Source organism: Girardinichthys multiradiatus, chromosome 15 (genome assembly GCF_021462225.1).
Source record: "Girardinichthys multiradiatus isolate DD_20200921_A chromosome 15, DD_fGirMul_XY1, whole genome shotgun sequence".
Lineage (NCBI taxonomy): Eukaryota > Metazoa > Chordata > Actinopteri > Cyprinodontiformes > Goodeidae > Girardinichthys > Girardinichthys multiradiatus.
This window is the reverse complement of record NC_061808.1, coordinates 17,595,891-17,615,682: the sequence shown is the minus strand read 5'-3', so window position 1 is coordinate 17,615,682 and position 19,792 is coordinate 17,595,891. Positions and strand designations below refer to the sequence as shown.

General features: G+C 38.4%; 2 protein-coding genes across 9 annotated transcripts in view; one reads left to right on the top strand and one right to left on the bottom strand.

The window, feature by feature from the left end:
• Positions 1 to 1,806: 1,806 nt before the first annotated feature.
• LOC124881661 (pro-opiomelanocortin-like) lies at positions 1,807 to 10,232 on the top strand. Of its 2 annotated transcripts, XM_047387359.1 has the most exons (3): positions 1,807 to 2,070; positions 6,382 to 6,515; positions 9,274 to 10,232. In XM_047387359.1, exons 2-3 carry the CDS (start codon positions 6,396 to 6,398, stop codon positions 9,868 to 9,870), a joined length of 717 nt encoding a protein of 238 aa, XP_047243315.1. In that variant the 5' UTR covers positions 1,807 to 2,070; positions 6,382 to 6,395; the 3' UTR covers positions 9,871 to 10,232. The 2 variants fall into 2 exon arrangements, with proteins under 2 accessions (XP_047243315.1, XP_047243316.1); XM_047387360.1 differs by lacking the exon at positions 1,807 to 2,070 and having other exon boundaries at positions 5,742 to 6,515.
• A 3,255-nt stretch (positions 10,233 to 13,487) lies between these two features.
• LOC124881825 (protein EFR3 homolog B) overlaps positions 13,488 to 19,792 on the bottom strand; it is a 33,125-nt gene continuing 26,820 nt past the window's right edge. For all 7 annotated transcript variants that reach the window (XM_047387644.1, XM_047387643.1, XM_047387645.1 and 4 more), the window contains 14 exons: positions 19,561 to 19,722; positions 19,359 to 19,470; positions 19,164 to 19,215; positions 18,738 to 18,910; positions 18,574 to 18,649; positions 18,261 to 18,422; positions 18,018 to 18,149; positions 17,864 to 17,931; positions 17,598 to 17,725; positions 16,481 to 16,572; positions 16,325 to 16,373; positions 16,000 to 16,106; positions 15,853 to 15,902; positions 13,488 to 15,477 (listed from right to left, as the gene is read on the bottom strand). In XM_047387644.1, the coding sequence (XP_047243600.1) occupies positions 15,372 to 15,477; positions 15,853 to 15,902; positions 16,000 to 16,106; positions 16,325 to 16,373; positions 16,481 to 16,572; positions 17,598 to 17,725; positions 17,864 to 17,931; positions 18,018 to 18,149; positions 18,261 to 18,422; positions 18,574 to 18,649; positions 18,738 to 18,910; positions 19,164 to 19,215; positions 19,359 to 19,470; positions 19,561 to 19,722 (1,469 nt within the window). In that variant the 3' untranslated portion in view covers positions 13,488 to 15,371. The remainder of the gene's footprint in view (positions 15,478 to 15,852; positions 15,903 to 15,999; positions 16,107 to 16,324; positions 16,374 to 16,480; positions 16,573 to 17,597; positions 17,726 to 17,863; positions 17,932 to 18,017; positions 18,150 to 18,260; positions 18,423 to 18,573; positions 18,650 to 18,737; positions 18,911 to 19,163; positions 19,216 to 19,358; positions 19,471 to 19,560; positions 19,723 to 19,792) is intronic.

Below are 19,792 nucleotides of genomic sequence, written 5' to 3'. Positions count from 1 at the left end.
TCCAAATATCTCTTTCTGATTGCACATTCCTGCACTTTCACGTCAACAGTAGCAAGAAGCTGCTTTAGATCCCATGATGACATATTTGGGTTTTTAGTGATTTCTTTTACCATCTTTGTTTGGGTCTGCTTTTGGAGTAAACTTGAATGGATGGCCAGACCTGGGCATTTTGGCAGTTGTTTTGAATGTCCTCCACTTTTAGGCAATTCTCCATAAAGTGGAATGGCAGAATTCAAACTCGTTTGAGACCCTATTAAAATCCTTACCAGACTCATAAGCTGCTACAATATTCTTTCCAAATCCCTCAGGTACCTCTTTCAATCACAGCATAAAGTTAAAAACACCCCAAACAAAATGTCTGAGGTTGTAAACAGGGCGAACCTCCTTCAAATTGTTGAGTAATGATTTGTCATTATGTGCACGGATGTGATACACTTGTAACTAATTTTAGCTCATTTAATGTGGGGGGTGTCTTTATCTATGCCTTACCAGAAGTTTTTGTTTTATTACTTATTACAAAGAAATTTTAAAACGTCTTTTCTTCAGTTTTATTTGTTGGGTAAACTATTTGAATATTTCAGTGTTAAAAATTTGATAAATTGTTAAAATTCACACACCGCATTAGGACAGATTAAACTGAATTAACAGACATTTTTTTGGGGAAAATAATTTTAATTTAGATTACATTTTCAGAAATTCAGTTGTTTCTTTTTTTATTTTTGCATGCCACACCAAGATTGTCAGTGACCCCCATCCAGCTGCCTCTTTAAAATCCTCCTAGAGTCGCCCATGGGCAAGACAAGGTGACGTTCTTTGACCAATGATGAAAGATCTCAAAATTATTTTATAATCTTAGCTATAACTCCTGATTTAATGTGGATAGGTCATGGGTATTTCAGGGGTTTGCACAGGAACTGGGATCAGCCTTTATGGTATTATGACTGCAGAAATAACACAAAGTCCACAATTAACTAGATGGTTCAATCTTTGTGAGAAACTTTAGGAAATGACGTAAAATTCAAGAGAAGTTGAAATAATTTTGGTCAGGGGTCTTGAACGATGAATGAAGATGTTTAAGGACATTGCAGAATGGTTTTAGATGAATTGTAACCAGGTATTCTATCTGTATTTGACACAATTTAAAACCTCTCTCTTAACAAGCACATTTCTTCTTCTTATGTTAAAACCAGACCTCTCTCATTCTATGTGGTCTGTTCTTGGGTAAAATCTGAACACTTCTGCAGGAGAGGGCGTATAAAATTTTACACTGAACAGGTGAATGGGATGGATCTTTCTTCATCGCCTCTCCTCCATTCATAAAGCCCTGTGTCTGTTGTATTTCTATCTATGTGTGTCTTCTTCTCCCATGACGTCTGCCCAGTGACTCAGGCCCTTTCAAATGAAGTTTCCACACAGGGACGCACGCACAACTTCCAAAAAAAAAACAACAAGAAACGATTGATTCTGTCAAATTGACTTTACAAGCACCGTTGTTGGTGCTCACACATGAGCAATTAGGATCAGCCTTTAAGGGATTCAGACCCAGACCTTCCAGGGTTCACAGATAAAAAGCTGCTGTTTTAAAAGTCATATGACAAGGGAGTGTTCAATTCAAGTAATTAATCTAAAAGAACAAAATCATCCCAAAAAACACTCGACTGAGATGTTTGAGGCTTTTAAAAAACACCATGAGTTAAGTAGTTCACTCATTCTTGATTTCTTTTTTTTTAATCCTCAGATGAACAGAGCTTGCAGTATTGATCAGGAGCTGTGTGGGTGGTCATGCACAAAAGCACACACACACTCCTCCCCGTTTGGAGCAGAGAAGTTGACGCCGCACCTTATTCACACCCAGAGGCCTTGACACTCAACACTCTTTAATTCTTGCAACTAGAAAAAGAGCTTACGTCGTCTAAGGAGGCGAAAGCGAGCCCATCTTTTACTGAGCGGTTTATTACTTACTGGGAACGGAGAAACCTGATGAGGAGGAGAGTGACTGAAAGTCTGCAGGATCTCTGAAGCAACAGCAGAGGGGGAAAACAAGAAGAGAGGAAAACCATTTGGAAAAAGGTAAAAAAAAAAAGACATCTTAATGTTATTTTATTGCCACTGACCAATGAATAGTAGCAAACGTAATGACAAGCATATACGTAGTACCTTGGAGTGCATTTGTACAGATGTTTGATAAAGTTTAAGGTCAGATTTTGATTGTTTTCTACCAGATGTAAGCTCATGAAATATCAAAACATGTTCCTTTTTCATTGCTGTTTTGTAGGCTCCTTTTATCAAAACGCGTTTATCTGTGCAGATCTCAGCTGAGTGAGTCATGCTGTAGGAAGATATTAGTCTCCGCCAGAGTTACAAAAACAAAAGCCCACCAAGGAGTCACAATAACAGAGCAGGGAGGAGAGAAGCAACAGGAGACACATTCTCAACAAAGAAAAGCTTATTATCTATTTTTTCAAAAGGTTCTTCTTTTTGAGCTTTAAAATGTTTAAACATTAGAGAATGACTACATTTATGGCCAAATCTTCACTTTTGAGCTATAATCATGTGCCTCTTTAACAGAAAACCCACCATAGATTAAAGTGAGGAAAGACAACTTTAAACTTTAGGAGGATTTTAAACATTGCAAAGACCTTGAAAGTCAATTTTTAACAGAAAACAGTAAATTCCTACGTCACCTGCATGTTTCCTCACTATAGTGAATAAGACAGCCTCACAGTACTCCTTAACCTTAAAATGCTTGTAGAAGTACTAAATAACAAATTGTGTTCACTTAATGAGGTCATAACAATGTAATCATCATCATTATCCCTATATAATGTGGTTTTATGCAGCTGTAAACAGCAGCTGGCCTTGTAGTTCTGCGTTTTCATGATTATTGCATCAAATTGGTCTTCAAATGAAATTAAGTGATAAAAAGAATAGAATGATCTAAAATAAGAGCAAGCTATGACTTTTTTTTCACAACATTATGAAATAATTATCGTTTATGTTAAAGCAGGGAGTAAAGAAAGACAAAATTAGAATCAGTCACCATGAGAAGTTTAATGAGGAGGGTAATTTGATGAAAAAAGATAAACCTGGGAATTTTACCTTTTCCAAGGCTTTCAAATTATTCAGATGCTCTGGTTTACCAGGACTGGCATATGACTGGTACAGATGCCAACAGTCTGATGTTTAAAAATTAAAATCTTTATTGAACACTTTTGACAAAACACTTTTTGCAAGGTTTTGTCAATTTATTTGTATCATAACTGAGACATCAGATTTTTACAGTCATGTAATTATGAAAACCAAAATGATCCATTTCCAATGCATTATAAAAACACACTGCATTTATTTAATTTGCCATTTTTTAAAACTATGTTACAGTTTTTAATCCGCAGATTGTGTATTTTAAAAAACAATGTGTCAAACATAAAGTATTTGGCAACATATTTACTTGATTCTGTAGGTTTTTGAGGGACTCCTAACTTTGCTAAAGAGGTAAATGTCCAAGATGTATTTGCATAAACAAAATCATATGTCTGCCGTTATAGATTGACAAAAACAACCTGCAACTTGTTTTGGCTTGATGGTTCATCATTACTGTGCCAAGGAGAGCAACCCTACTGCATGGTCTGGTTGGTCTCTTGATGGCAATGGCTGGTGCACCAAAATCAATAAAATGGACATTGATTTTTTTAAGAAAGACAAATGCTCAATTTCCTGTTACACAACACTGCAGTCATGTGAATTAGAAATGGACACCAACTTTAAATGATCCCGTCTGTCTACTGTTGGTGGCAATAGTGCACAATGTGTGACTCCAAAAAACTCCAAGAGACTAATGAAGCAGCAAATGTAGCCAAAATTATTGCATAGATGGAGCATATTGATAAAAGCATAGATGCTTAAGTTAAAGCATCTGTTAAAGCCAACAGGTATCCCAACGGGTTGTGAGCTCTGACATTCCAACCACTTCAGGCTAATAATTCACCAAGCCATAAACTGCACCAGTGAGTTACTGGGTTATACACACTGGTGGACAAATGATCATTTGCCACATTCCACTTAACCCCGCTGGCTTATGATTTATATAACTGACCTTAAGTGGACCTGTGCAGATGTTTTTTTTTAGAAATGCACCAAGTAGCGCGATTCCAAACATTTCTGCAAGATTGTGCAGTTCTTCATTAATTTACCAGATCTGAAAACATATCTGCTATTCATTACAAAATCATTTTAAAACCAGAATGTTAATTTCTTCAATAAAATAGCCATATTTGTGATTTGTTTTTATTTTATTTTTACAAAATAAATAAAACAACTGATGGAAAATCCTGAGTGGTGATTTCATGTTTTTCCACAGTTGATTCCATGATTCCATGTTTCCATTGAAGTAAACACTTAATTTTTTCTGTTGCAGAGGTTAGAACTTTAGAGATGCATTGCTCTTTAGTGGATCATTCATCCTATGCAAAGTGTTCAGCTAAAAGCTCTTTGGGAAACCCCTTGCTAAAAACCTGAATAAATATACAATGCCGTTTTCCATCCATCCATTTTCTATACCCGCTTCATCTGTACAGAGTCGCAGGCGAGCTGGTGCCTATTTCCAGCGGCCTATGGGCCAAAGGCGGGGTGCACCCTGGACAGGTCACCAGGGCAACACAGAGACACACAGGACAAACAACCATGCATACACTCATTCACTCCTAAGGGCATTTTAGAGAGACCAGTTAACCTAACAGTCATGTTTTTGCACTGTGTGAGGAAGCCGGAGTACACGGAGAGAACCCATGCAGGCACTGGGAGAACATGCAAAGTCCACACAGAAAGACCCCAGGAGTCAAACACAGGACCTACTTGCTGCAAGGCATGAGTGCTACCAACTGTGCCACCATGCAACCCACAATGCAGTTTTGAAATGATGAATTCCTTTTATTAAAAAAAGATCTATTCACACCAACCAGACCCTATGTGAAAAGGGCCCGGTTATGTGCCCCCCATTTGTAATAAATCGCAATGAGTTTATTACATCACTTTGGAGCAATTTTGGCCCACTCCTCTTTGCAGAATTGTTTTAATTCAGCCACTTTGGAGGGTTTCTAAGTATGATTGTCGTGTTTAGGGTCATGCCACAGCATCTCATTTGGATTTAAGTCTTGATTAGACCATTCTAAAATCTTAATTAAGTTTTGTTAGGGTTTTTTGGAGCCATTCAGAAGCGGACTTGGTTTGAGCTGGTTTGCTTTGGATCACAGCCATGTAACAAACTGATGGTCACACATTCTCCTACAGGAGAGCAGAATTCCCAGTTCAATTAGTAACAGCAACATGCCAGTAGCTTTATTGCTATGCATAATGAGTTGCACATCTTTCAGAATGTTCCACATTTATCTCTTCAGTCCACAGAATATTTTTCCAAAAGTCTTGAGGCCATCAGCAGTTGTTCTGGGTTTTCTTTTACTTCCTGGATGAGTCGTTGATGCACTGTTGGAGTAAATTTAGTGTTCTCCAAGGATTTCTTTAGATCGGGCATGATGTACTGCTTTTTTGAGGTGTTTTTGCGTACTTCATGTTGCCAAACAGGTTCTATTTAAGTGATTTCTTGATTCTACAGGGCTGTCAGTAATCACACCTGTGTGTATCTGGTGAGATCAAACCAAAAACGGTTAATCACAGAATCAGAAAAGAATCAGAAAAGCTTTATTGCCAAGTACATTTTTGGACATACAAGGAATTTGTTTTGGCGTCGTCAGTGCAATACAATACAAATTAAACAGTATAAACATATCTACAATATAATATAAATATTATATATATATATATATAAATATATGTGCACAGGTTTGGCTAACTCCCCTTAGTAAGTGACATCATCATTTAAAAACTGCATTCTGTATTACTCAGGTTATCTGAATATATTACAATTTCTTTGGTGATCTGAAACTTTTAAAAGTGATAAGAAGGAAAAACAGAAGAAGTCTGTACCTCCTTAGATTAGTCGTTACATATTGTATGCTCCGTCACATCTCTGCTTTCAGTAACCAGGTTTAGATAAGATGCATGTGATGAACACGGCCATCTGCTACAGTGTGTGCAATGCCTGCTCCAACTGGAATGATCACTGCTGGTATTTGAGGTCAGCTATTATTCAACCATGACACATAGCTATACAAATCATCTCATCTCAAAGACAGCATTGAAACAAATTGAGTTATATAAGACAGGACTGTGTTACACAAGTGTAAAGATCAAAAGACTCTGTTTCTTCTAATCATCGCCATATTCTTCTGCAGCGTGATCAAGTGAAGATTTAATTCTGCTGGGTCAGAAACATCTCCAGTACTCTTAAAAACTTTGAGCTTTTTCCTTTTTCCCTTTTTGCGCTAGTCTCTAAGAGGAAGATGGTGGGTCGGTCCTGGTTGTTGATGGTTCTGATGGGATTTCTGTTCAGCTCTGGGTCTGGCTCCATTTGCCTGGAGAGCTCTGCATGCAATGACTTGAGTGACAAGGACGAAATACACGTAAGTCAAATTATTTCCTCGGTTTTCTGAGCCTGGTCACTTATTTCCTCTCATTTTCTGTCATTATGACACAATAATGACACATAATAACATCATTATTTGGAACAATGATAGAAAACAAGACTCTTCAATCTTTTATGGTTCATCTTTTTAAGATTTTCTAAGAGAACATGAACTCCTTCAGAATATTCTTGACATCATCTTAAATTATGTATTTCCTGTATTTTCCTGTATTTTCTGCTATTACTAAACTGAAATTATACAGGAAAATTGTTTAATCAGAAATGGTTACCAAATTGTTTCTTTTTTCATGTCGATCTTTGTGAATAACATTTGTCTAAATTTGATAAAGATTTAAATAAGTTGTTTTTCAATCTTGACTTAACATTTAAGAAATACCACAAGTTTTCACTATTTATCATTGATTCAATGTTAGTTTTAAACTTAAAAAAAAGGCCAGATCAGTCAATATAATATTAATAATAATTATTAACAATCTTTTGCTCTTGTATTTCCATTTTCCCCCTTCGTTTTAAGAAGAGAAGGCTCCTGAGGGCAGAACATTATTTCAAAGGACAGTCATCAAAAACTGTAAGCAGTCAAAGTAGTAATTTTTGAGCTGGTAGCAACACACACAGCTGCTCTCAAAAGTGCGCATTCAGTGTTCCACTGAATGTGATTAACCAGAAATAAACTTTAGCTATTCTTGTATTTCCTGACTTTTTCACATTTGCAAGTTTTAGCTGAAGCCATAGTTGGCAGAGAGGTTGCAAAGGATACGAAGTAACCCACTGTACAAAGGTATGAGTCTGGAAAGGTTCTAAAGCATTTTTTCATCAACAGCTGGAGAAGAAATGTGGGTAGCAATAAAACTCAATGTTTCTCCAAGGTTATTGAAAAGACAAGCTACAAACTGATCATATGTTTTTACTCCCTCGTTTATGACCCAAAGAAAGCTGATCACCCTCTGCAGTCAGATAGACTTAGAAATTGTTGTCGTGCATATATTTTTGTTCTGCTAAGCAGAATATAAATGAGAAAACTAGAAATATTCACCCCATTTCAGTCCCACCTTCCTTTACCCTCCTCAACCCATGTGCCAGTCTAAACTGAAAATAAAAGTTCCTTCATCTCAAGGTGATCGCTCCAGTCTGGCTGTTTTCAGTCATGGAAAAAAAAGATGAAATTAATGTTTTTTCAAATTTGCTCCCTGATTTTATAACATAATCAGTTATCCATGGCAGACAGCAGTGCTGCGGGAGCTGCAGGAATTAACAAGGACATATTGCATATGTGACAACAGTCTCTTGTATTCTCCATTTAATTGCACTAAGGACCTTTCAAAACCTTTAGCTTTGAGGTAGACAAGGTGAAGCTGAATTTTATTTTTCAAAATAACATTTTTCGACATAACATATTTTCCTTGCATAAGAATGACCCCAAAGAGGGAAAATTTTAATTTTGGAATGGCCAAGCCAAAACCAAGAACAAAATAAATTCTTGAGAGGGCTGTATAGTATTAAATATAGGCTTAAGGGTGAACAATGAGGTTATTGCACTTTGCTTCCAGCTTTGACCAATAGGATGGATGCATGCATGGCTGGCTGAATGTCCAATCAAAACAAATTTGAACAAAATGACAATTCTACCAAATCAGCAACCAAAGCTAAGAAGAAATTATTCATCAACGAAGTTCCTCCTCCTACAGTCTTGATATTTTACCCTCAGCTTTCTTTAAGAAGGTTTTGCCAGTCATAGCTTCTGATTTGATTCAAATAATAAACTCATCTCTTTTGTCAGGTGTTTTCCCCCAGGACAGCAAGTTATAAACCACGGTTGAAAAAAGAATATTCTGGACAAGTTGATATTGCAAAATTACAGGCCCATCTCAAATCTCCCATTTATAGGTAAAATTACTGAAAAAATAGTTTCAACAGTTAAACACCTTCTTAACAATGTCCAGCTGTTTTGGTGTCTTCTAGTCAGGTTTCCATGCTCAACACAGTACAGAGACTGCTCTTGTCAAAGTGTTCAATGACATCCACATAAATGCAGACTGCGGAAGAACCACGGTGCTGGTATTACTGGACCTCAGCACAGCATTTGACACTGTTTGTCATGGTATATTACACTTAGCTGCTTTGAGTCTTATTTGAAGGACTTTTTTTCTGTCAATAGGTAACTTCACATCAGAGTTAACAAAAATCATATGCAGGGTTCCCAAAGGTTCCATCCTGGGACCCCTCATATTCAATATCTATATACTCCCCAAGCTCAGATTATAACAAACAACAAGATAAATAAATTACCATAACTACACCGATAATGCACAGCTCTACATTACAATGGCACCAGGTGACTATGAGCCTGTTCAAGCATTGGCTAGATGCTTAGAACAAACCAATCCGTGGATGCCCGCGTCCTCTCAGGTCTTCTGGTTCTACTCTGTCCCCAGAATCAGAACCAAACATGGAGAAACAGCATTTAATTCTTATGCTGAATCAAAAAAGCTGAAACCCTGAGTTCTTTTTTTTTATCAAGGTTAAAACTCTTGTTTAGAGTTGTATTTGACTGTTAAGTTATTAACTGAAACATCATTATATTTGCAGCCCTTTATGTTTTCTGATATTTTCATCATGTAAAGCACTTTGAATTGCTTTGTTGTTAAAATGTGCTATACAAATAAACTTGCCTTACCTACGGGGAGCGCAGATAATTGTATTATTAAATGTTGCTGCTGTCTGTCTCCCATCCACAGGACTGTCTTCAACTCTGCACGTCTGCAAACCAACCTGATTTCAAACCACTCAGTGTAACAGATCAGCAGGAGTATGATGATTTGGATGATCCTGTGGATAATGATAAGGGTGACCTGTTACTCAGTCTCATTCTTTCCACTCTGGCTTCTGAAGGCAAAGTAACAGAGGAAGATCTGAAAGCCCACAATGATCAGCGTCGCTCCTACGCTATGGAGCATTTCCGCTGGGGGAAGCCCTTAGGCCGAAGGCGCAGACCTCTTAAAGTGTTTCCCTCTGGAACGCTGGAGGAGGAGGCCTTCCCCCTGCGGGCTCGCAGGCATCTGAGCTGGAACAAGGCTGAAGCAAAGGGAGGTAAAGGAAACCATCAAAATCAGGACTTGCTGAGGTCCAGAACAGAGTTCAGGTCTCGAGCACCACCAGGCCTGCCGCAGAGAAAAGCTGAGACCTACAGGATGAGTCACTTCAGATGGGGCAGTCCACCTGCATCAAAACAAAACGGGGGCTTTATGAAGCAGTGGGACGAGAAACCTCGAGGAAAGCTGGCCAAATTACTCAAGAACATTTTAGTGAAGGATGTTAAGATGATAGTGGGATGAAAACTAATTAAAACAGAGGGATAAATATAAAATAGTCTTGGTTAGTTTCCATGTGTCTTAATGTAAATTAGTTGCCATCTTTAGAATGTTAGTGAATGTATTTTGGGGCCTAATATTTCATTAAAGCCCTGACTAAAGACAAAAAACAAAGCACATAATGGCCTGCTTTAAATTTAATGGACAAGACTTGAAAGCTTCGAAGTAATAACTCTTATTATAAAGTCAGTTAATGATTTAAATCTGTTATTTGTTCTAATGTGTCTTTGTGGATATGTTTATATAGGTTTAAATAGTTTAGTAGCAGCCTAATGTCTTTTTGTAATTTATTATGAAAATAAATATTGAGTTTTTGCAATTGACAATTTTCAGACTGATTTCAACATTTTTATGATGAATATTAGCAATTAATTACTGCCAACAGCCATTTTGTCCTGGAAGTTCAAAAAAGGCAACAAATACTCTTTTTCTTAGTGGTGTTTTATGTTAAAAAGGTTTCTAATGTGATGATGAGTCTTGTTTCACTGGCACACGTTCGTCCTAGTGGATGATAAGGAGTCTTTCCTGCTGTTGGTGGCATTTTACATAATGGATGAAGTCCCACGGCATCACAGCTCCTTCCTCATACCTAACAATCGACATGAGGCACTTTTTTCCAGGTTTTTTAGCCTTGCATGCCTCCCAAACAACCACTTGGCATGTACAGGTCCTTCTCAAAATATTAGCATATTGTGATAAAGTTCATTATTTTCTATAATGTAATGATGAAAATTTAACATTCATATATTTTAGATTCATTGCACACTAACTGAAATATTTCAGGTCTTTTATTGTCTTAATACGGATGATTTTGGCATACAGCTCATGAAAACCCAAAATTCATATCTCACAAAATTAGCATATCATTAAAAGGGTCTCTAAACGAGCTATGAACCTAATCATCTGAATCAACGAGTTAACTCTAAACACCTGCAAAAGATTCCTGAGGCCTTTAAAACTCCCAGCCTGGTTCATCACTCAAAACCCCAATCATGGGTAAGACTGCCGACCTGACTGCTGTCCAGAAGGCCACTATTGACACCCTCAAGCAAGAGGGTAAGACACAGAAAGACATTTCTGAACGAATAGGCTGTTCCTAGAGTGCTGTATCAAGGCACCTCAGTGGGAAGTCTGTGGGAAGGAAAAAGTGTGGCAGAAAACGCTGCACAACGAGAAGAGGTGACCGGACCCTGAGGAAGATTGTGGAGAAGGGCCGATTCCAGACCTTGGGGGACCTGCGGAAGCAGTGGACTGAGTCTGGAGTAGAAACATCCAGAGCCACCGTGCACAGGCGTGTGCAGGAAATGGGCTACAGGTGCTGCATTCCCCAGGTCAAGCCACCTTTGAACCAGAAACAGCGGCAGAAGCGCCTGACCTGGGCTACAGAGAAGCAGCACTGGACTGTTGCTCAGTGGTCCAAAGTACTTTTTTCAGATGAAAGCAAATTCTGCATGTCATTCGGAAATCAAGGTGCCAGAGTCTGGAGGAAGACTGGGGAGAAGGAAATGCCAAAATGCCAGAACTCCAGTGCCAAGTACCCACAGTCAGTGATGGTCTGGGGTGCCGTGTCAGCTGCTGGTGTTGGTCCACTGTGTTTTATCAAGGGCAGGGTCAATGCAGCTAGCTATCAGGAGATTTTGGAGCACTTCATGCTTCCATCTGCTGAAAAGCTTTATGTAGATGAAGATTTCATTTTTCAGCACAACCTGGCACCTGCTCACAGTGCCAAAACCACTGGTAAATGGTTTACTGACCATGGTATCACTGTGCTCAATTGGCCTGCCAACTCTCCTGACCTGAACCCCATAGAGAATCTGTGGGATATTGTGAAGAGAACGTTGAGAGACTCAAGACCCAACACTCTGGGTGAGCTAAAGGCCGCTATCGAAGCTTCCTGGGCCTCCATAAGACCTCAGCAGTGCCACAGGCTGATTGCCTCCATGCCACGCCGCATTGAAGCAGTCATTTCTGCAAAAGGATTCCCGACCAAGTATTGAGTGCATAACTGTACATGATTATTTGAAGGTTGATGTTTTTTGTATTAAAAACACTTTTCTTTTATTGGTCGGATGAAATATGCTAATTTTGTGAGATAGTAATTTTGGGTTTTCATGGGCTGTATGCCACAATCATCTGTATTAAGACAATAAAAGACCTGAAATATTTCAGTTAGTGTGCAATGAATCTAAAATATATGAATGTTAAATTTTCATCATTACATTATGGAAAATAATGAACTTTATCACAATATGCTAATATTTTGAGAAGGACCTGTACATAGTGTCTGACAGTTGTCATTTTACAGCGCTCGTGTTTTGCTAAACCTGAATAGATCCGCACGTGCAGTTCACACATCCATGAGATAAAAAAGGGAAACTCATCCTGATGAAGCAAAATAACAGGAGGACAAATTTAGGATATTCAGGAGTAACATAATTTAACACAGATCAGCAGTTTTGATAAAAGGTTGCAGTCAGAAATCAAAGTTTTCTTTACTAATTGAGAGGGGGTCAGATGACCTGATCGTTGGGTGCAACCATGTAATACAAGTAATGATGCAGAGACCATGCAGTAAAGCTAGAATAAATGGAAGAGAGCAACTGACTAAATAATTTGGTGTTAAATCTACTGATAACACCGACAGCGCCTTGCAAATGCTTTCAAACCCCTTTGAGCATTTTCCTACCCTTTCATGACACAACCGCAAATTTGACAGTATTTTACGTGATAAACCATTACAAACAAGCATGTAACTTGGAAGCAGATGAAAAAGGATACATGGTTTTTAAAAGTGTGGAACGCATTTGTATTCACTGCTTCCTGGGCCAATCATTTGTAGAACCAGCTTCTGGTACCACCTGCCCACATGTATAAACTGAAATGTTTTACCAATCTTCTCTGCAAAGTAGCTCGAGCTCAGTGAGACTTAATCCATGGTATCGGTAAACGTACATTTTCAAGTCTTGCAACAGATTTTCAGTTGGATTTAGGTCTGGACTTTGACTGGGCCATTCTAACACATGAATATTCTTTAACCAAACGATTCCTTTCAAGATCAGGCTCTATATTTAGGTTCATGGTCCTGCTGAAAGAAATCTCCACCTCAGTCTTTCTTTTATGATTGTCTTGTACTTATCTCCATCCATCTTCATATAAACTCCAACCCAGGTTCTCTGTCCTTGCTGAAAAAACATCCCCACAACATGACGCTGCTACCACCATGTTTTAATCTGGTTACCACTCTTACACAACAGCTAGATGTACGGATTGCATGACCAGAAGGTATAGAACAATGTATCGAGCTTTAAACACTCCCAAAGAACCGTTTAATTCATTTTCGAAATAGAAAGTGGGCTGAGATTGAAAAATAATCATAGCTTTATCGCTGGTTGTCTGCTATATTCCAGACATTTTCTACATTTCTTTTGCAAAACATGTATAAAAACTATCAACCATTGTTCTTCCACCTTACAATCATACTTCATGTTTGCTTATCTCAGAAAATACAACTAAAATACATCGAGGTTTGTGGCTGTAACACGTCATTACTCCTAAAATGAAATCAAAGACAAGTCGGGTAATTCATGGTTTGAGTTACATTTATTGTATAACACAGCTACGTCACTAGCATGCAAAGTCAGGTATGACACATGTAAGGCATTTTCTCCATGTAAAAGCTGCCTTTGTCACTAGGTAATCCAGTTTTTAAAGTGCAAAGTCCACAGAAAGAATAAATTTGTACTACAGCACTACGTTGTAAACGGATCTATTAACCGGGCATGTAATGAAGAAAACTAAGGATTGCCGTAAGTTAGTATCACATTACATGATGCAATGACAACAAGCAGACAGATTTACAGATCCGATTCTGAAAAGACAGTTTTACATTGTGCCACTGAAGGGTTCAGACAGCTGTGTGCTGCTGCATCAATGGGTTGTTCTCCATCAACCAGGAGGAGTCAGTCCATGAACAAGACTGTAAACTGTGTTTGAAGGGTTTGGTCTCCGGTAACAACGATAAAGACACATCTGTGTTTACACGGACAAATGAACAAATACTCCCACTCACACAATTTTAAAAAAGGGTAACTTGAACATACAATTTGGTACACTGATGGACACATTCGACTCTACATCATTAAAAAAAGGGAACAAATACAAATAAGACTCTTCAGCTACACTGAACGAGACAGACGTAACTCAGTCAAAGAAGCGCAGGAGAGGGAGTGCATTCCTTTAAAACATCACACACTGAGCCATCACAGCACCACCACAAGAGGCACGCTTCAAAAACGCACAAAAGAATCTGCTACCAACAGCTGGACCGTGTTTGCCAGGCTCTCACCAAATTATTGCCATTATACCTTGTTTTTATACCTGTGTTTTAATGTGCTCTCCTACACACTAAATGGCTTATTAAATCTTGACCAGATGGATGCACTGCTGGGAAGCCAATCCTGCAGAACTGAGGAGGAATGGCAACAACACAGGTCAAAACGATGCTGCTGAAACCTGCTTCTAATGTGAACTACTTATTTGGATTTCATGTTTTGCTGGTTGGTTTAGACTTTTCCCTTAACTAAGGACAACCAGTGCAGCGACAGTTAAAAAACTAAAGTATGAACACAGAAAACATCCCTGCTTTGTACATAGGTTTGAAGACTTTGCTTTGTACATATAGTTATCTCTTTCTATATACACACATTTATATGGGCAGAGAAAAAATAATTATTTTTCTAGTGTTTTCCAATGTGGTAAACATCGCATTTCAGGAGTTCATGTGGCCATGTGTGGCACACAGTTTGTTTGAGTGACCATTTTTATTTAGTTGAAAACGATTAAAATTAAAAATAAATAGAGTGAAAAATAAGGAAATAAATGGCCATCTAAAAAAAAAAAGCACTTTTGGCTAACAATAAAAGGCAAAACAAAAACTACAGAGTAACACAGCTGTTATTCATAGATAAAATAATGTTAAATACACTCTCTGGTCTTCAGGTCTAAAAAAATAAACAATGTCAACAAAAATAAGACTGGTTAATCTAATTTTGTTAGGTATGGCACCCTGTCTGGAACAAACAAAAAACATACAAGGAACGTCCAGGGATTGCAGTGCCGGTAACGTTCCCAGATCCAAGAGACACACACAGCTTCTCTATCACAGTTCTTGGCAATCTCTAATTTTATAATCCAACCAGAGGAGTTTCTACTAGTAAAACTAAATCTAGGGAGTTTGTTGTGTTTTGATTAGTTTTGCCACCTTGTTCTGGTGATAATCAGGGGATAAAAGAACATTTCACACAGCTAAGTTAATCCAGAAAGTATCTTGTTCTTAAGTTGAGACTGTCTGCGTCTAACGTGCGTTTCCACGATCGAGAACAGTTTACAGTAAAAATCGGTTGCTCTTCCCTGATCCTAAACAAAGATTAATCAGTTTTTAATCACATTGTTGCAAACTTTGTGCTCTAATACACACAAAGGTCGGGAAACTTCATCTCGTAAATGGGAACAGATCGACTCTGGCTTTGGCCGTAACCCGAGGAAATGGTTCCAGATGGGCTGGGGGGGGGTCTGTAGGGGAGAGGGGACAAAGCAAAGCCGTCATCCTACCGTTAGTCAACTTTCTCAATACGTGGGCTGCAGGGTTCCTACACATTCCACACATTTTTCCCTTATTCTCATATTCCCAGGATTCTCAGTCGGTGTTACACGTTTTAAAAGTATAAATAAAAAGTTTCACTATGAAATCATGGCAGATGGATGGATGGATGGATGGAAATGAAAAGTTTTAAAGTAATTTCCTGATCTGGATAATTATGAAAAAGAAAGCCAATAGAAAAATAATCAAATTTATATAATAGACTTTTCCAAACTGTGTAGGAACCCCAGGGCTGTGAAGCTACAGCTGGTTAAAATTTTTAAATACATCTGAAACATGATCTTTACCTGATTGTGATCTCAAATATCTGATTTAGTTTGCTCTGCAGCATTGTGGCCTAGAAGGGGCAAGATAATTATTAGACTATTAATAAGATACTCATAGTATATTAAAACTATAAAAGTAAATAGATTTAAAACATAATTGATTTGTACCCTGGCACCACAGTGGGCAGCAATTTCCTCAAATGGTGCTTTCTGAAACTTTTCCACCACTTGTCTCCTCCGCTCCCTCTCCTGCTCCTCCATACCCACACTGTCCACTAGGGGGAGACAGAAACAGAACAATCCATTTTAAGCACTGCTCTTGAAAGTTAACGTGACTATTGAGCAAAAAGCGACCTTTTTAACTATTAATTTGGGCCCACAAGTAGTAAGTTTCGTTATTTATTGAATTGACTATTAGACAAATTAAATTCTTAAAAACAACACAAATTTACTTAAAATTGCAACCAGAAGAACCAATAAAATAACGACATACCAATGGCATTTTTTAGGGTTTCAAATGTGATCTCTTCTGCTGGCGTCCTCTGAGAAACACAAGAATCACGTGGAGTCAAAGCTTTAAACCGAAACATCTTTGATTTATATCCAATTTCCTAATTAAGGAAATAATTGGGGTCTTTAAGACCTTTACCTCTTCCTTCTCTGGACTGTTTCGAGATTCAACCTCCACCTGAAGAGAGATGGTCTCCCCAATGCTCTTTCTTTTGGATAGCCGGTCCTCATCTAGAAGGCAGATTTATTAATAAAGCATAATTTACACACAAGATTATTCAAAATGCTTCATAGAAGACAAGAGAGGGAAAGAAAACTTTAATAAAACAAGCAAAAAAACCTTAGAACTGAAGTAGAATTTAAGCAAAATATAGCTTTTAAAATCTATCTTTTTAAAAGGAAGACAGTGCAGTGACTTAATGACTGGCATTTTTATGACTTTACAGACACATATGAAGTAACCATTGCAATAATCTAACCTAGAACAAATAAAAGCATGTACCTGTTTTTGGAAAGGCAAACTTTCATGTCATTGTCAATATTAGGGGTCTAAGCCCATAATGACACCAAGGTTTCTGGTATGTTGTCTTTAGCCCCACTGAGTCTAGTTCAGTGGTCATCTTTAGGTTTTAATGTCTGGGACCAAAATCCCTGATTTATGTCTTTCCAGATCAAGCTGGAGGAAATTCTGACCCAATCACTCATTGAAATTACAAACACATTGACAGTAAATGACTGCGGTAATGTGGTGACAAAAAATATAAATCTGTGTCATCCACATACGGTTAGATGGTGCATTGTAGGAGATACAACATATTCCTAGCAAGAGGGGCATAGAGATATTGAATAAAAATGGCCTGAGAAAAAACCCTTGAGGAACTCCAGATGTGATTTTGAAGCACTAGTCTGCCAAGTAAAATCTGAAATAATCTGGGATAGTACCAAACAATCCATTTTATCAATCAGTATGTAATAAAGAACTGTGTTGGGCATCTCTACCTTAATTTATTTTACTGAAAATTTTAGAACGCACTAGTTTTTCTGTCCTGTTTTTACAGGAAATCATTTATTTGTAACTTATTATAAATTGAGTCGATGATGATAAAAATTTAGGTCTAATTTCATAACTAGATCTGGTTTTTCGTCATTTTTCATAATTTAGTTTCAAAATTATCAATAAATTAAATCAATAATTTCAAACTTTTAAAAGTAAATTTGGTATTTGAATTTTTCTCCAAAGGCTTTAGAATTCCTACCAGTATACTGTGGGATGTAGGGTGTAGCCAGTCTCTCTGTATTGTAACCACTTCCTCCAAGGACCTCTGTGATCTTCGACTGGAGGAACAGAACGTCACCTTCCACCTTCTCCAATGAAGACGGCAGCCTGTAAACAACAATAGGCAACACAAAATCTTTACATAGCAGAGAACCGTAATTAACCATAACGTTTTTTGCATTTATACATTAAAATATTAAAAACAATATGTGTGAGAAAGGAATATTAAAAATGTCTTGTTCTTACTTGGGATAATCAATAAAGACATCCTCGGGCAAAAGGTAAGGACCTTCTTTCTGTCTCACCTCAATTACCTTGAGGGCAGCAAGAAAACAAAAATGCAATTTAACACACATTTGTGTGCAGAAACAAAGATTCACACAAAGAAATCCAGACACACTTCGTGTATGTGTTGGCAGAAGGCTGGGACGGTGGTGAGCTGGCAGATTAGGTTGAGGTAGGCAGCGGCGAGGGCATGAACAGCACAGCGGTTATAAACAGGCAGACCTTCATCCGTGGACAGGGCCAAGTCCTGCAGAGGACACCAACAAAATAAAGAAAGCGCCTCAAAAAGACAGAGAATAATTTTTATTTGATTTTACCCGAGGGCATCTGTTCAGGTGTTGTTTGTGTTCATCCATACCTGCAAGGCGAGCGCCAGCCGGATGAGGTCCACCACCACCTCTTCATTTGCCAACTCCACGCTGAGAAGACCCAGCAGAGCGTAGAGGGTCTCGTAGTGCTGCTGGCCACTGCTCTCTTCCTTACAGCCCAGGTAGATGTGTCGGTACAGCTGCTGGCCATGCTATGAGCGGATGTTACAATTTAGATTCATTTACCCCTCTGAAAGTGCACATTTTAATGCAGAAATCCTTTATTTTATCCCCATGTTTCGTGATAAAAGTCATTTTTTTTAATTATTTGACTAGAATCTTACATGGATGATGAAGGAGTACCTTTTTCATGAATAAATTGTCCTGTCTAGAGCACTTGTCAACTTTGAGCTTCAGCACAGAGATGTCAGAGATGATGCTACACAGAAACAAGGCAAAGCAACCAGTAAACTCAACAAGACTGCAACTACAGACCCGTTCTTGATGCTGCACGCAGAACTACTCACCTTATTTTTGAGAACTTGGGCCTGTTGTCGTGCCTGTCGATGAGGCTGAGGAGAATTTGGAGCACCAGTAGCCGGACCTCCGGGTCATCAGTTAGAAAAAAGGACAGTAGTGGCTCCAGGAAAGAGCTCGGCAATGCTGTAAGCATGTTGGTGGTCTGGAAACCTGCTGTCACCTTAGAGATTCATTTTGAAAGGAAATGATCTGTTTATGCAGGTTCTACACTGAACAAAATTTGGCTACAGATCGGATTTTCTTCCCAATGAAAGGAAATGTAACATAATTTCAAGACCTTCTGAAGGTTTCTCATCATCAGCAAATGACTTATTTATTCTAATTTTTCATATTTACCTTCCACCTTGAAAACTCTACAAAAACAACCAGAGTTAAAAATCTCATGATCATTAAAAATAAAAGAGGACACTTACCTGCACCAAGGACTTGAGCAACATGACCTGAATCATTCTTGTACCCTCCGGCCTGGGGATGGAAACAACGCATTTAAACTTGGGTCTAAATAACTTTGTATTCACATAGTGATTTGAATCGTTGTGTATAATTAAATGCCCTGGGAAAATGTTGATAAGACTGGCTGTGTGCAGATTTGTGAAAAAGAAACGTACTCAGATTCAGTAGAGGGCAGAGTCAGATTTACACCAGGAACAGGGATCTTTCCCATGATGAACAGCATCACCTCCGACCTCTGGTATGTAGGTAACGTGTTGGCAAAAGAGCCTGAAAATGAGCAATAAGCATTAAAATATGTGGAAGAACAGATAAATAAACTTAAAGCACAAGAAACCGACAGACCACCAGATGACTAACCGATGGTCCTGATGACAGCCTCCTGCAGCTGCCGCTCCTCGTGAGCTTTGATGATCTTGGTGCCGATGCTGGTGCAGCCGTCGTACGAGCCGGTCAACTCGTAGTCCACACTGAGACGAAGCTGCCTCAGCAGGGTGTTAAACACCTCCAAGACAGTAGGACCTGCATTCACGTGACAAATCCTCAAATTAAAAATCCTCCAAAGCTCTCAAACAGAATTTATTTTGCCACC

Bases quoted from the DNA above. Each gene is read 5' to 3' on its own strand.
- LOC124881661 (XM_047387359.1), top strand. From the start codon at position 6,396: ATGGTGGGTCGGTCCTGGTTGTTGATGGTTCTGATGGGATTTCTGTTC. The intron at 6,516-9,273 runs GTAAGTCAAATT...TCCCATCCACAG, and splicing joins GTGACAAGGACGAAATACAC to GACTGTCTTCAACTCTGCAC.